This window comes from Callorhinus ursinus, unplaced genomic scaffold (assembly GCF_003265705.2).
Source record: "Callorhinus ursinus isolate GAN/ISIS: 27379988/994484 unplaced genomic scaffold, GSC_fseal_2.0 scaffold12, whole genome shotgun sequence".
Lineage (NCBI taxonomy): Eukaryota > Metazoa > Chordata > Mammalia > Carnivora > Otariidae > Callorhinus > Callorhinus ursinus.
The window spans coordinates 20,761,158-20,775,570 of NW_027397074.1; the positions used below are offsets into that span (position 1 = coordinate 20,761,158).

The window sequence follows — 14,413 nt, forward strand, 5'->3', positions numbered from 1 at the left end:
TTGAAATTATAAGGCTCAATTCAGTTGAAAAAAGCAAAACCTCCGAAAAACAAATGTTTTTTGATAACACATTCAGCAGGCAAAACCTGACCTGATTTGAATTCATTCAGCAGCAGAACCACACCTGTATTGTCATTAAGCTTTTTTGTGTAGTATTTATTTATCACATTAAAGTGAACATTTATATGTTGCAGGAATATTAATGTGTTTTATTTTGGGATACTGCCTTAGAACCACACTGGGGGGTGTTAAATGTATATGCTATAGGTGCCATAATACATTTCTAACATCTGAAATCTTGAATTCCAAAGCACAAGTTAGCATGTGACAATTTATATACATTTACTATAAATGTATATAGAGATAATGAAAAATGATTGAAAAGCATAAGATATTTAACTTTTTTAACATAAAAACTAAACTCAAAATCAGAATGACTTATTTTTTTATGTGAAAATTTTTAGAGTATTTTCCATGCATTTTGACTCAAGTAGAAAATCTGTAAGAAAAAAGGTTGTATCAGTTGTGCCATTTGGCAGACACTGTGGAATTAAGAACACGGTGGTGAATCCATGATACGTGACCTTATGAGCTTACGAATCTAACTATATGAAAGTCTCGATCTTCCAAGATTTTCACTTTCATCTTTAATATTTGGTATGTAAGAAATTATTCATATTATTCTTATGCTACTTATTTCTTTTTGTTATAGAGCATTGGGGTTGCAATATTTCTACTTTTTGTGAATTTGAGGTTTTCTTTACATCCTAGAATGCCACCCACTTTAAAAAATTTTTGCTCGAGCATTTGGAAAATAACCGTGTATTTCTTCTTTGTGGTAGGAGTTAAGTCCTATGTGTATATTAAAGCAAGCTTATTATTAATTGTATTATTCTAATCTATATCTTTATTTTTTCTTTGTTTCCTTGGCCTGTGTAATTCTGAGGGAGGAGTTTTAATCTTCCAGAAGGATTGTAATTTTGTCAGGTTTTTGTTTTATTTCTAACATTAGCTTTTGCTTTTTATACTTGGATGCTATGTTGATTGATGCTGCAATGCTAATAACCACTTTACCTACCTTCTTTGTATGTAATTCCTTCATTAATTTAAAAAAAATATATAGTTCTTTTGTCCTGAGGCATTTTGCCGTGAATTCTAGTTTGCTTTATTATTACCATTGCTGTGTTTATTTTGTTCATATTTTCCTTTGACTGTCCCTTTATTTTAAATGCTTTTAGATCATGTTTTTGTTGTGTCTTCTATAAACGTAAAATAAATGTTTTTTGAGAGAGAGACTTTATCTTTTTTTTTTACATTTTTAAAAATTTTATTATCATTAGTTTTTGATGTAGTGTTCCATGATTCATTGTTTGCATATAACACCCAGTGCTCCATTCAGTACGTGCCCTCTTTAATACCCATCACCAGGCTAACCCATCCCCCTCCCCCCCTCCCCCTAGAACCTTCAGTTTGTCTCTCTTTATCTTTTAGCTGGGCGGTTCAATCTGTTTATATTTTTATTAGTGTTTTAATTCATAGTTCTTTAATTATTAGAGAAGCTGAACATTTAAAAATCCATTAATTATTGATTTGTGAATTATTTGCTCATGTTTTTTGATTATAGGTCCAAAATGATTTATGTGATAATGAGTAATCTTTTGTATGTCATTTGTCTATTTTCACTTATTATATTTTCAATATGCGGATGATCAGCATTTTTATGAGGTCAGACCATTGACCTTTATCTTTTGTGACCTATGCTACATTTCTTCTTTTTTTTTTAAAGTTAAAAATTCCTTAATTTTTTTATTCCTGGTACCGCCACCACAATTTACGGGGCTGTATACTTGATGTAATGAAAAGAAAAAAGACAAAGACAAAGCTATGTGGTGAAGACCTCAGGAATGTACATCTAATTGACACTACATTGCATTAATCGATAGCTGCACTTTTTGTAAACTGTCGCTATGACAGTCCTGAACAAGCAGGCTTTCTTATTTAAGCTGCAGTGACTTTTCTCACTATGGATCGTTGTTCCTTGTGTGGCAGATTTTTACAGTTCCTCTAATGCATTTGGGACGACTGTCTCAAAGTAACCTGCAGCTTTGCTGACAACTCCTTACTCTCTCTCTTGATAAGAACTGTAGCCCTTTTCTTTTGAATTTGTTTTAGAACCTTCTGCTACCATATCCACCTCTTCTACTACCAGATCCATAACCACCACCATAGGGACTGCCCGAGCTTCTTCTACCAAAACTGTCCCTCTTCATGGGTCCATAATTTGATTGCTTCTGTCCACTAGAATTTCCAAAATCACTGTGGTTCCCATCACCACCATAGTTACCTCCCAAATTTCCTTCTTCATTGTAACCATCCTGTCCTCTACCACTGCTACCATATCCACCTCCTCAGTGTCCGGATCCTCGTCCACCACCACCATCGCCTCCTCTACTACTATAACCAGGACCACCACCATCGTTGCCACCAACACCTCCAAGTCCAGTATAGCCACCATCACCTCTTCCATAACTACCTTTCCTGCCACCACTTCCACCACCGTAGCCGCCTCTTCCATCAAAGTTTCCACCACAACCCATAAAGCTGCCAGATCCACCTACCTCCACAATGTCTTGGGATCCAGCAGACAGCAAAGAAAATGCCCATTAATAGTGTGGTGTTACTGATCAACGATTTTATCAACTCTATCATGATCATCAAAAGTTACAAAAGCAAATCCCACTCTGCCTGTCTTCCATAATTTCTGTGGTTTTACTCTTGCCAGACATTTCAAAATAGTCTCTCAAATTATATTCTTCTGTATCTTCTTTAATGCCACCAATGAAAATTTTCTTCATTGTGAGATGGGCACCAGGCTTTACAGAATCCTCTCTAGAAACAGCTGTCTTTGATTCCAGTATAGGCCCATCAGCCTTGTGTGGTCAAGCACATGTTGCTGCATCCATCTCTTCAATACAAGTATAAGTCACAAGATCAAAACCCCTGGAACATTTTGTTTGGGGGTCTCTCATCACCACACAATCTATAAGTGTGCTCCATTTTTCAAAATGTTCTCTTAAACCGTCATCTGTAGTGTCAAAGCTCAAACCACCAAAAAAAAACCCGGTTTTCTCAACTGCTCTGGTTCCTTTGGATCTTGGCCCTCCTTCCCTAGCGGCAGTGGCGATGGCGATGGGGGAGGGTTGGGTTCGGGTAAACTGGGCAGCAGTTTTACCTCTGTTCTGAGACCACAGTCCCGGACCTCTTCCAACTTGAGTTCAGTATCTGTGCTACATTTATTCTTAAAATACTTTTTCCTGTGTAAAGCTCAGGTCAATATTCATCTGGTAATTATAGATCTTTATCTAAACTTTATATTAATTGCTATATCCCTAATACCTGGAGTACTGCCTAGAACACTTAGTACTGAGAAAATATTTTTGCTTTATTGGGTTAATTTTTAATCTTTTGCAAACATACAAAAACAGTTATCTAATCCATTTGTATGTCTTTTGATATGTGATATAAAGAGAGGAGAGAGGAGTTTTTCCCCCCAAATCTAGTTGATTTTTCCTCTACTACTTTCTGAATAATCTTTTTTCTTGTCTCTTTATGTGTGATGCCTCCTCGTAGCAAGGTCTGCTGGAAAGAGGAGACTCTGCAGGTGGAGAGACCAGGATTCAAATCTTAGTCTTGTCATTCACGGGGCATGTGAATTTAGGCAATTACTTGACCTGTTTTCAGTTTTTCTTCTCTTCAGAGGATAATAAATGCCTGCTCAACAGAGCTGTTTTAGGATTAAAGATAATATGTGAAGTTCTTAGTATAATGCTGATAAAAAGTAAACAACCAGCAAACAGTAGTTTTTACTGTTGTTTATTAAGCTTTGTTTATATATATATTAGCACTGTTTCTGAGTTGTTTGTCCTATTTTGTTGATCCTTTGGGTATTGGCAGTATTGTTTTTTAAAAAATAGTTTTTAATATATTTAGTACAGGTAGGACAAGTCCTTCAACATCACTTATAACTTACTCCATCTTTTCAAAGCTTTGTATTTTAAAAAAAGATTATTGCCTGTTTTTTATTTCTGATGAATTTTAGAATGATTGTTCATAGGAAAAGGTTTTTGTGATTTTGGTTAAAATGTCACTGAACCCCAACTTAATATTAATTTGGAAAAGTTGATGTCTTTATACTCATTCAGCCCTTGATTCTCATTTTATTGAGATTTCTTTTGTATCCTGTTAGAGTTGTTAGCTTTTTCTTACAGGTCTATTGTTGCCTATTAAAATTATTCCTAAGTACATTATATTTTTAATTTTTATTTTAATGGAATCTCATTTTAAGATACAATAGCAGAAATACACGAAAACTTAATTTTTATGTATTGCACATAATCACATAGTTATTAATTCTAATTATTTTTGAACTGATTATTCTAATTATTTTTGAATTGATTATTTTGGAGTTTCTAGCCTACCAAGCCACACATAAATGATGATGATTTTTATCTTCATATCCAAAATGAGGATATAATTTTTATCTTGCATATGTGTATGTATTAATGATGATTGTCATCATTATTTTTATATCTGATGTTTATGGAATTGTTTCAGTGATATCACTGTGAGAATATTGATTATTGGCCTAAATATATATTCTTAAGAATGTATTCCTGTCTCATTTCAATGTGTAAGTATAGAATAAATGGTTCTGGGAGCTTATATTCTATATTTTGGGTTTACTTGAAATATTTTTTTGTTTTGTTTTGCAGGATGTTCAGCTAAAAGTAAAAACCTACTTGCTTGGAACAGATTTGTCTATATTTAAATATGATGATTTCATCTTTGTTTTGGATATAATCAGCAGGTACTGTGTGAAATCTTGTTTTATTCTTTAGTTTGAGTCATCCAACCATGATAATCAAAGAAATCATGAATCAGTGAGTTATGTATAACTTTTTCATGGAAATGAAGATAATTGAACATTCATAATCTAATTTCTGCTGGGTGTGTGTGAGTGTGTTTAAATATTTCTGCCCTTCAGATGTCTGTAAACCATAATGAATTTGTGAACGTTAGAATTTCTTCAAACATCCATTTTTATGGTGTGTTATCTTTGAAGAAAGATGACCTGGACTACTTTTGTTCTGTAATAAGAATGTTGCTGAAATTTATATAAATCTTTTTATCCAACTAGGTTGATGCAAGTTGGAGAAGAATTTTGTGGTAGCAAATCTGAAGTTTTGCAAGAGTCCATTAGAAAACAGAGTGTCAACTATTTTAAGAACTACCATAGGTAAGAACTGTAATAAAATATGAATAGACTTATTTAGGTAATGAGAATACTTTGTCTAATGCTTAAACCTTATAGCATTAATTGGTTTAAAACAATTTTTTTTTTTAAAGATTTTATTTATTTATTTGACAGAGAGAGAGTGAGAGAGCACAAGCAGGGGGAGCAGCAGAGAGAGAGAGGGAGAAGCAGGCTCCCTGCTGGGCAGGGAGTCCAATTAGGGACTCGGTACCAGAACCCTGGGATCATGACCTGAGCTGAAGGCAGTCACTTAACCAACTGAGCCACCCAGGAGCCCCTAAAACAATTACTTTTGAATTTGAAAGAATTCCTTTGTAGTTCATTTTGCCATGGTTAAGGACTTTTTTTTTTTTTGCCAAAAATATCATAAAATATTCTCATTCCTTATTTATTGTAAATTTTGATAGATTGTCCTGAGAGGCTCAAAATGTTGAACTAAATATTGAACCAATTTCTTTATGGGTGAAAGGTGATTATTCTACTGGAGTTCACCGAAAGAATTTGGCCACTATCCTGTATCTGCATATATGGTGTGAGCTAATAAGGGAGTTAGATCACTAGAGGCAGCACTCAGTGAGGGCTTACTTGGAAGCATCTGCCTCTTAAGTGTAAGAACGTTCTAAAGAAGAAGGCATGATATTCATAATCTAGCTACAAAGTCAAAATTATGTATTACATTGCAAAACAGTCACTACTGACTTTAGAAAGCGTGATTAGGAATGGTTTTGGGAATGGAAGAAGATGGGAAAGAGTGTTTAATTAGCAGTGTGATTGTATGCTTAAAGCAGCATTAAATTGAGAGAGCTGTTTATTAGACCTTTCCTGATATAAGGTGGAGACTGTACTATATTCCTTATATATATTTTATCAGTTGAATTGTTGTATCTTTTTATTCTACATTTTTATTTTTTAGAATTCTGTTTTGATTTTGTTATTTGGTGATTTTATTTATTATTATTATTATTTTTTAAAGATTTTATTTATTTATTTGACAGAGAGAGACACAGCGAGAGAGGGAACACAAGCAGGGGGAGTGCGAGAGGGATAAGCAGGCTTCCCACTGAGCAGGGAGCCCGATGGGCTCGATCCCAGAACCCTGGGATCATGACCTGAGCTGAAGGCAGACTAATGACTGAGCCACCCAGGCACCCCAATTTTATTTTATTTTATTGTTTTTTTTCCTGTCTCAATGATTTATGTATATATGTATGTATGTATGTATGTTTAATTCTGCTTTTTCTTCTTGTTCAGAGTCAATACCTGGTCATAGTGATAGGTGCCATGTCAGAAGAGAGATTATTGGACATCAAACCAATGATTAATTAATTATTAAATATATTAAAGGACAAGTGTTCTTTGTTGTGAACTATTAAATATGTTTTGAAAGAGATTTAAATTGATCCTGTACCAAAGCAGAGCCTTTGGCCTTTGTAGTTGAATTGAAAAGAATGTTTAGAAGATTTAAAAAAAATTTTTTTAATTGATTAAACCTCAGGAAAACAGTAGTAAGGGGAGAGCATGAAACCCTAACTAACACTGCCTTTATTTGTATATATTTTTTTCCTGTTAAAATTTAAGCTCTGCTGAAACAGATGGCCTGGCTTGTACACATTGCTGTACAAAAGGAGGAGTTTTTAAATCATAGATAGGAAAGGATAAGGAACTATGAACGAGCCAGAAGCCTCACTTACCTGTCAGAATGAAAGCATGACAGATGTCCATTTCCCAAAGATTACTTTTAGTCAGTAAGACAACTGGGAGACCTTTTGTGTTCCTAGTGACTGCACAACGTGTGTGATGAAAAAAAACCCTGATTTATTTAATGGTCTCCATTCTGCATTCTACGTTACTTATTGTCATAAGGTATCTGTCATTATGGCAGCCAGGTCTGGGCATTTATAGACTATGACCATGATGGAGATTCCTCACCAAAGTTTACCTTGATGAAATTAGAGACTAGAAATGAATTATTAACTGTTTCCAAAACACTCAACTTTTTAATGGACTTCTCTTAGAAATATATGTGAAATTTGTTTCCCATTGAAAAGGCTGTATGGTTCTTTCAGAAGGAGAGCTGGACCGGGAGATACTAGACTTGGGTTCTTATTCCACTTTTGGTGTTTGCCAGCTCTCTGACACTGGACAAATCATTTAACTCTGGCTGATGGTTCTATCAACTGCAAAATGGGGTGGCTAGATGAAAAGGTCTCCATAAGTGTTGCCTGTAGATCTTGCCCTTTTTTTCTTGCTGTGTTGTATACTGGAATATTGGAATAGGTTAAAAAGTAAAGATTTAACTTTTCTAAAAGTATTCTTCTCTATCCCCAGCTTATATACTGGCTATGGTCACTATCTGTCCAACAGCTGCCATTTGGAAAATTATAATAAAAATCATTTAGTAAAGTTAATGCCAACCATTAATGTGTTCTGAAGTAAATCTTTTTCTTTATAAGCAAGATAAACTTAACGGGTGATTTAGAAATGATGTACATAATACTGAATTGACGAAAGTCATTACATTAGCTAGTGATGCATCTAAATCTGTTAAATTCCAATTTAATATCTTCTTCACCAGATCATACTACATAAATACTTAAAGGCAGTATGAAACATGGTGAACTATAGATCAAGTGGGTTTTGGTTTTGTTAATAAAAGTGTTAAAATATGCTTACAGTTGTTTCATGATCTTCTATTGCCAAATAGAGATCCTGAGAATCAAGAAATTCTTAGACCAAATTATTCTGATTTAGAGTCCGCTTAGGCTATTGGTTTAAAGATGTCGGCATAATAAAAAGGTGAAAATAAAAGCATTTTACCTTTGGGTGGAACATCTATTTATATAAAGTGTATTCATGTTGCTTATGGTAGTTGTATAAAAGTCTGTATGCCATTTACCTTTGGGTGGAACATCTATTTATATAAAGTGTATTCATGTTGCTTGTGGTAGTTGTATAAAAGTCTGTATGCCATTATCTTTTTCTAGGGCAAAATTACATTAGACTGTGAGGGAACACAGTCTCTATCAATGTGAATTCTTATCTTACAAAAATATAGGTTTTATTCCCCCAAATTCCTTTATGTTCAGTGCTAAGTTTGTATACATCCAATGCTATCATTCTTCTGCCAGATGTTGCAGAAGTCCCAAAAGCATAAATTATCTGATTTAAACAATAATAACATAGAGATTATGTAGTGTAATTGCCAGAACATTCTATTTAACAAGTGCACTTTAATTTGTAATTACTCTAATGATCAAATCTTACATTTTCGAGGATCCTGAAGGTACAGTGACTGGTGTTAAAAGAGGGGAGAGGTCACCTATCCTTTTAGGGAGAAAAACTTTCCCATTGCCTGAGTAAGAAAGGTTTATTTTTTAAGTAGCTTCAAAATGTGTGTTTCTAGGATCAAGTTTATTATCCATATACTTCTCTTTGTTTTCTGCCTGGACCAAGTGATTTAATCTTTTTTGTTTTTTGGAGTACTGGGCCTTGTATCTTGTAGAACTCACTTGCTTTTTCTCCCTCCATATATTCTCTGCCAAATAAGCACTTTTGGTTAAGGTTTCAGAGAGGGCAGTAAATAAGTGATCAATAATTTTAGTTTTTTTATGCTAGGTCTCAGATTTTTTTTTTTTAAGGAAACAATCTTAACAAATGTAAAGGTTTAAATTTGTAAGTGTTCAACTTACGTTTTAACTACTATTGTTGCATAACAAACTATCCTGAAACTTAAGGGTTTAAAACCACCATCATTTTATCATTATTTCATGTAATCTGTGAGTCGGGAATTTAGGAAGAGATGAACTGAATGAATCTTCTGCTTCTTAGAGGATTGGCTGAGGTGACTGAGTAGTACTCAGCTGATGGTAGGGTTTGTCTAGAGAATCCAGGATGGCTTTGCTTGCACCTTGGTGGAGATGGCTAGAAGGATGTACACAGTTGAGTTTGTTAGCCAGAGTGCCTGCATGTGGCCTTTCCACCATGATGATCTCAGGGTGGTTGGACTTCTCCTATATGGCACCTGGCTTCCCGCAGCACTAGTTTTCCAAAAGACCCAGGCAGAAGCTTTCATGGCTTTTTCTGATGTAGGCGTAGAAGTCATGTAGTCCTTCCACCATATTCCATTGAATACAAGCATGTCATGAGGCTACCCAGATTCAAGAGGAGGTACATTTGATGGGGGAGTGCTAAGGTCATGTTGTATAAGAGAATGTGTGTGAGATAGGAGGTAATTGTTGCAACTCTCTGCTATATTCCTTGGGAAAATAGGAGAAATATTTTTAGAAAACAAATGTTCTTGGACTTGGTGATAATGGTACCAATAAATTATCTTTAATATTTAAAATACTGTAAATTAGATTATTTAAAAGTAAAAACATTTACATTTCTAAACTATACAATAGGGCTTAAATTTTGAAGTTAAAATGAGAACAAAGTCTTCATGGTACTATCTGATGTCAGACTAACTCCCTCTGCCATAGTTTATAATAATAGTAGGTAGACCACTCTTAAACTCCTCTTAGTTTATACTGTTGTTATTGATTTCCAGTTTTTTTCCTGCTGAGAAAATGTTTGGGCCAGTGTGGTGTTTTCAGTGGACTTGGGTTCCTACCTCTGTACTACCTACTAGCTTTACCACCTCTGTAATTTGGTTTTCTTATTTCTCTGAGCATCAAGTTCCTTCTCTTTAAATGTGGCAGGCTTGTAGTGGAATCTTTACCTTTCTTGAAGTGTTCGTTTTTATCATTTGTTTTTGGAATCTGCCTTTTATTGCATCAAGTCTTTTATCAGGTTAATTAAAAGATCTGGATTTCACACAGTTCCAATTCGTGGATATTTTTTTCCTTTAATTAGTAGATCAGCATATTTGAGATGCCTCTTAGATTGGTTATTGTCTTCTTTACTATACTTGCCCTTTAAAATCTTTTAAATTTTATTTGAATTGTACCTATTCTCTTGTAGTCCACAGAAGCTTCTTTGTATCCTATTTATATCTTGTTTCTTAAAGACATAGGGGGCACCTGAACTGCTTAAACAGTAATAATTACGATTGCTTTTCACATAATAGGTCAACATTCATTTCTGTTATTCCGCATCTGATTGCAGTTTGTAATTTATGAACTCACTGCTTTTCATCGTAACTTATTCTTTATGTGTATTAATAGAGTCAAATAGAAGAAAAAAGTAAAATGCAAATCTTCCAATTTGTGTAAAAATGTTCTTGGGCAAAGAGATGTAAAGGAAGTTTTCCGTGGCTTTAATGAATCAATTTGGATAATATTAACGAATTTATCATTCATAGTCACAAAATAAGTAGATTTTTGCCTTTGACTATGTTTTTTCAACAGTGGTGCAATGAAAAGAAAGATTTGGAAATCAGGGCCCCTCTGCTGTCTACTAGTCGTGACCTTGTGACCCTTCACAAGTGTATTGATGTTGCCTACAGCCCTCTGTGGCCAGATTTTTAAAACAAGCCTGCCTTTATTGCAGACAGTTTAGTTAGGGGAATGAGAGGATTATTCAGGTTTTTTCTTTTGAAAAAAATATATTAAAGTGTAATATAAAAGTACACACATCTTAATGTACAACTCCATCAATTTTTACATATCTGTATACCACATAAACCACCCAGGTTAAGATACAGAATTTTTCCACTACCCTGGAAGGATCTCTTGTGTCCTTTCTCATTCAAAACCATCCTTAGAGATAACTGCTATTTTGGCTTATATCACTATTGATTAGTCTTGCCTGTTTTTAGCATTGTATAAATATTTTTTTATGCCATTCTGAATTGTTTTTGCTTTTTATTTAAAGTTTCCAGTTGTTTCTTGCACATACACATACTTATATACACATACATACATATACATATTTAAGCTGTTTGTTTTTTTATGTTGACCTGAAATTCCTGTGATCTGCTGGCTAAAGCATTTTATTAGACCTAATAGTTGGGAGATTCTTTTGAATTTTCTGTGTATACATTTATGCCATTTGTGAATAATGATGGTTTTATATATTCATTTCTAATCTTTGTACTAGTTAGGACCTCTGATACAATTTTGAATAGACGTGGTGACAAGGGTATCTTTATTGTGCAGTGCTTTGTCATTAGGTATGATATTTGTGGTAGGCTTTTATAGATACTTCATGTCAGATTAGAGAAATTCCTAAGAGACAAAGTATACTTTAAGTCAAGAAGTATTGCTAAAAATAAAGAGAATACTTTCATAATGATAAGAGAGTGTTCCTTAGGAAGATGTAACAATCCTAAATTTGTATGCCTCAACTGACATAACTCCAAAACATATAAAGCAAAATATTTAGACTAAAAGGAGAAATAATTCTATAATCATAGAATTTTTTTGTATGCCACTTTTAGTGAGTGATAATGGAAGCAGAAAAAAATCACTGAAGATATGTGTTCAACTAACATATTCAATAACATTTGCCTTTTGTGTGTGTGTGTGTGTGTGTGTGTGTGTGTGTGTGTGTCTGCATGTGTGAGAGACCCACACAACAGTTGCAGAGTATATATTTTTTTCAAGAGCACACAAGAAGTTTATCAAAATTGATCCACTGTGCCGTAAGGCAGGTTCTTTAAAAATGTCAAAGGATTGGGGTGCCTGTGTGGCTCAGTCAGTTAAGCATCTGCCTTCGGCTCAGGTCATGATCCCAGGGTCCTGGGATTGAGCCCCGCATTAGGCTCCCTGCTCAGCGGGGAGCCTGCTTCTCCCTCTCCCTCTGTCTGCTGCTCTGCCTACTTGTGCTCTCTCTCTACCTCTCTGTAAAATAAATAAATAAAATCTTTAAAAATAATAATAAAATAAAAATGCCAAAGGATTGAAATCATAGAGCTTTCATTCTCTGACCACAGTGAGTTAAACTAGAAATAAATGAGAGACAACAAGAAAATGCACCAGTTTTTGGAAGTTAAACAACCTGTTTCCAGTGGTCAAAGAAGAAATCATATTGGGAGTTAGAAAATCTTTTTAAGTGAATAGTAATAAAACCATGGCATCAAAATTATGGGATCCAAAGCAGAGGGGAGAATTTCTAGCTGTAAGTGTATTTTTTGGAAAAGAAGAAAGTTTGAAAATTAATGCCCTAACCTTCCATTTCAAGAAGTTACAAAAATGACAGCAAATTAAACAAAAGGAAACAGAGGGAGGAAGATTATAGAGCAGAAATCAATGAAACAGAAAGCAAATGTATAATAGAATTCTATAAACCTACTAGTAACACTGAGCAAAAACAACAAGAACAACACAAATTACCAATATTAGCAGGAGTTGATCTATAGATCCTAGACATTAAAAATGTAATAGTGTGTCAACTATACTTCAATTTAAAAAAAGAATACAGTAAATGTGTAGTGATGTAGATACATAATAAAATGATAGGAACAACTTTATGCTAATAAAATTGACAATGTAGATGAACAAATTTCTTATAAAACCAAACTTAATAAGCTGACAAAATAAAATACGGAATATCTGATAGACTTGTGTCTCTTAAAGAAATTGAATCTGTATTTTTTAAAAACACTTCCATCTCTAGGCCTGCTGCCTTCCCTGGTAAATTCTACTCAATATTTAAGGAGGAAATATCAACACCAGCTCTTTCAGAGACTGGAGAAAGAGGGAATGCTTCGTAAATTATTTTGTGAAGCCAGCATAACACTGATACCAAAACATAACAAGGACATTACAAAAAAGAAAAATTATAGGGGAGTATCTCATAAGAACACAGATGTAAAAATTGTTAACAAATATTAGCAAATTACATTCAGTGATACCTAAAAAGGATAATGACATCGCAAACAGGTAGTATTATAGGAGAACAAAGTTGGCTAAATATTTAAAATTTAATTTGCTAATTAACAGAATATAGGAGAAATCCCATACGTTGGCTAAATATTTAAAATTAATTTAATTTACTAATTAACAGAATATAGGAAAAATCCTATAGATGAAGAAAAAAAAATTTGATAAAATTCCACCCTATCTTAATTTTAAGAAATCATGCTTGTGTGTAATTTTTACTTTCAATCTAATTATGGGCTTATATTTAAAGTGTGTCTCTTGTAAACAGCATATAGATTATCTTGTTGTGTTTAAATCCAGTCATATGATTTTTGTATTTTGTTTGAACTGGTTTTTGTTTTATTTCCATTTAATGTATTTATTGGTATAGTTGGATTTAAATCCATTATATTACTGTTTTATTTCTAAAAGTGTTATTCTTTTTCTATTTATATTTTGTCTTCCTTTCTTTTGGATTGATCGTGCATATATTTTAATACTATTTTGTTTCTCAGTTAGCTTTTTAAAAATAGATTCTTGTAGTGGTTACTGTCTTTTCAATATGCGCTCCTGTTCTGTTATAGTTGACCGTAGGTTAGTCTACTTCCAGAATAGTGCAAGAACTAACTTTGTAACTGCATTTCTTTTCTTATCCTTTTAGTCTTTTTATGTTTTTATCATTTACTTTCTATCTTGTTTCCTATATACTCTTTATGCAGAGGGTTCACTGAGCTGCTTTTGTCTGTGAGTTGGTACCTTTTATCACTGTAATAGTTTTATATTATTATGTAATAAATTGACATGAGCTTAACAGCTTAAAACAACATCCATTTATTATGCCACCGTTCTGCGGTTAGAAGTCTGGATCGGCTTGTCTAGGTGCTCAGCTTTTACGAATCTCATAGGGCCAAAATCAAAAGATCAGCAGGGCTGGGCTCTGATCTGAAGGCTTTGGGGAGGAATCCATATCTGAGCACATTCAGGATGTTGGCAGAATTCAGTTTCTTGTGATCTCAGGACTGAGATCCCTATTTTCATGGTGGCTGTCAGCTTGGGAACATTCTCGGCTTCTAGAAGCTTCTCTGCAGTCCTTGAGCACGACCATTTCCATCTTAAAAGACAATAATGGCACATAGAGTTTTCTCATGCTTTGACACAGACAGGGGGATTTGACACAGACACAGAGGAAAAGACACACACAGGAGAAAGTAATGTGAAGATTGGCAGAGATTGGAGTGCCAAGGCCACAAGCCACAGAATGGTGGTAACTGCCATAAACTGAAAGAGGCAAGGAACA

The 14,413-nt window shown here is 34.1% G+C and overlaps 1 protein-coding gene and 1 pseudogene across 3 annotated transcripts in view; one reads left to right on the top strand and one right to left on the bottom strand.

Annotated features, from left to right (window-relative positions):
• Positions 1–14,413, top strand: part of VPS50 (VPS50 subunit of EARP/GARPII complex) — a 139,635-nt gene that overhangs the window by 71,889 nt on the left and 53,333 nt on the right. For all 3 annotated transcript variants that reach the window (XM_025872898.2, XM_073898828.1, XM_073898829.1), the window contains 2 exons: positions 4,773–4,867; positions 5,198–5,296. In XM_025872898.2, the coding sequence (XP_025728683.1) occupies positions 4,773–4,867; positions 5,198–5,296 (194 nt within the window). The remainder of the gene's footprint in view (positions 1–4,772; positions 4,868–5,197; positions 5,297–14,413) is intronic.
• Positions 1,906–4,035, bottom strand: LOC112825270 (heterogeneous nuclear ribonucleoprotein A3-like; annotated as a pseudogene).